We start from the raw sequence: 1,633 nt of genomic DNA on the forward strand, positions 1-1,633 counted from the left end.
TCACTTAGTCCTGGTTGTTTTATGATGTTGCTTCCCTCTGTTGCCATCTTCTTCTTCCCAAAACACACATTTACACAGGCTATGTCCAGTTCCCTACTCACTATATAGTGTGTTCGCCATTTTGTAGTGCTGTCCGAATCTACAGTTTTCAAAGTCGAGTTCCCTAGAAATATCCCAGAAGTCTTGGGTCTATCACACACATGTTTACAATTCAAAAAGTGGGAAAAAAAGGATCAGACAACTGTAGTTAACAATTGCAAAACCTGTGTTTTAATTATATTAACACCCAAATGAATAAAAGTCATAAAATACTTTACAAAGAAGGATTACGTGCAACAGTTCAAGGCAAAAAAAGGCATATAACAAAGTTGTAACTGTGTAATAATGGAGGGAAATTACTATAATAAATTAAATGTGTCCTGGTATGAAAAAAATAAAGAGTACAGCAAAAGTGCTGCACAAATGATAAAGGTTTTGCATTTGGAATTTTCCTTCCATAAAAAAAAAAAATTATAATAAAACATCAACACAAATTTGACTTTTCAGCGCTAAATAAAATCCAAAACTGACAATTGTTATTGTTAGTGTCATTTATCCATTTCATATGTGATTCTCCCCATTTTTATACAAGTTCTGGGTTTGCTGTAGGAAATTGTGACATTTAATCTTCAACCTTTTTTATCCTCCAGATTGCATCCAGCCAACTCTGCAGCAAAGGAAATGTATGCGCCAACAACAAATAAGACAAGAAAATGAAAAGAGGCACGAAGAGCACGTCTCAAACAACAAATTTGTTCTTTGTGGTCGAGCCGCTTTTGGTGGCTGTGTCTGCGTGAGACTGGTAGCCAATCGTCATCTTAGAAGGAAGTCCCAGGCGCTCCTTGTAAACCCTCCTGAGGAGGAAATGAACAAACATGAGTAAAGTAAGAAAAGATCCTCAGAAGTTTAGGCTAAAAGGAGCTCAGACTCACCCTATGTGTGTGACTGCCTCCCTGTTCTCGTAGTTTGCTGTCCAGACAGCTATTTTATCTCCTTTGTTGCGAACGTTGACCACGGCTCCGCAGACATCGTCGCTGTAGTCATCGAACGCCTCTCCGACTAAGCACAGGAGCTGGGGAGGGATGGAGAGCAGCAACAAGGCGGTCATGATGTGATTCAGTTTTGTCTGACAAATAAGGGAAAACCACATTATTCTCAAGAAAAACGAAAAATCTGCTGAGAATTAAGGATCAGGGAGCATGTTTTTTCCCTTTTGAAACGACAAGCTCCAAAAGATCTAGAAAACTATAATTAGAAATCTTTAGTAGTAGTTAAATACACAGAGATATTACGGAAAGCAGATTCAAAAGTAAAATCTATGTAAGAAGTTCCTCTGTCATTTTCTCTCTCTTTCCTGGGTGTTTATAGCCGTCATGCCAACGGCGCTGCAGCGCAGTGAGAACAAAAACGTGTCGTCTGGGTTCTGTTTGAGGTTGTTTTTAACCCTAGAAAACTTTCGCAATAAAAAGTTACACCATCACTTTTGCTGGGTAATTTTTACCCAATATAATATAACCAATAAAAAGTATTTGTCATAAAAATAGATCAAAATATGGCAACACACGATACATTAGAGTAGTTTGGTTTTATTTTC

General features: G+C 37.8%; 1 protein-coding gene across 1 annotated transcript in view; it reads right to left on the minus strand.

The window, feature by feature from the left end:
* Nucleotides 1–778: 778 nt before the first annotated feature.
* eif4eb (eukaryotic translation initiation factor 4eb) overlaps nucleotides 779–1,633 on the minus strand; it is an 8,910-nt gene continuing 8,055 nt past the window's right edge. The window contains exons 6-7 of the mRNA XM_024267585.1: nucleotides 972–1,165; nucleotides 779–893 (exon numbers count right to left, since the gene is read on the minus strand). Coding sequence (XP_024123353.1) covers nucleotides 779–893; nucleotides 972–1,165 — 309 coding nt within the window. The remainder of the gene's footprint in view (nucleotides 894–971; nucleotides 1,166–1,633) is intronic.

The sequence above is a fragment of the Oryzias melastigma genome, linkage group LG22 (assembly GCF_002922805.2).
Source record: "Oryzias melastigma strain HK-1 linkage group LG22, ASM292280v2, whole genome shotgun sequence".
NCBI lineage: Eukaryota > Metazoa > Chordata > Actinopteri > Beloniformes > Adrianichthyidae > Oryzias > Oryzias melastigma.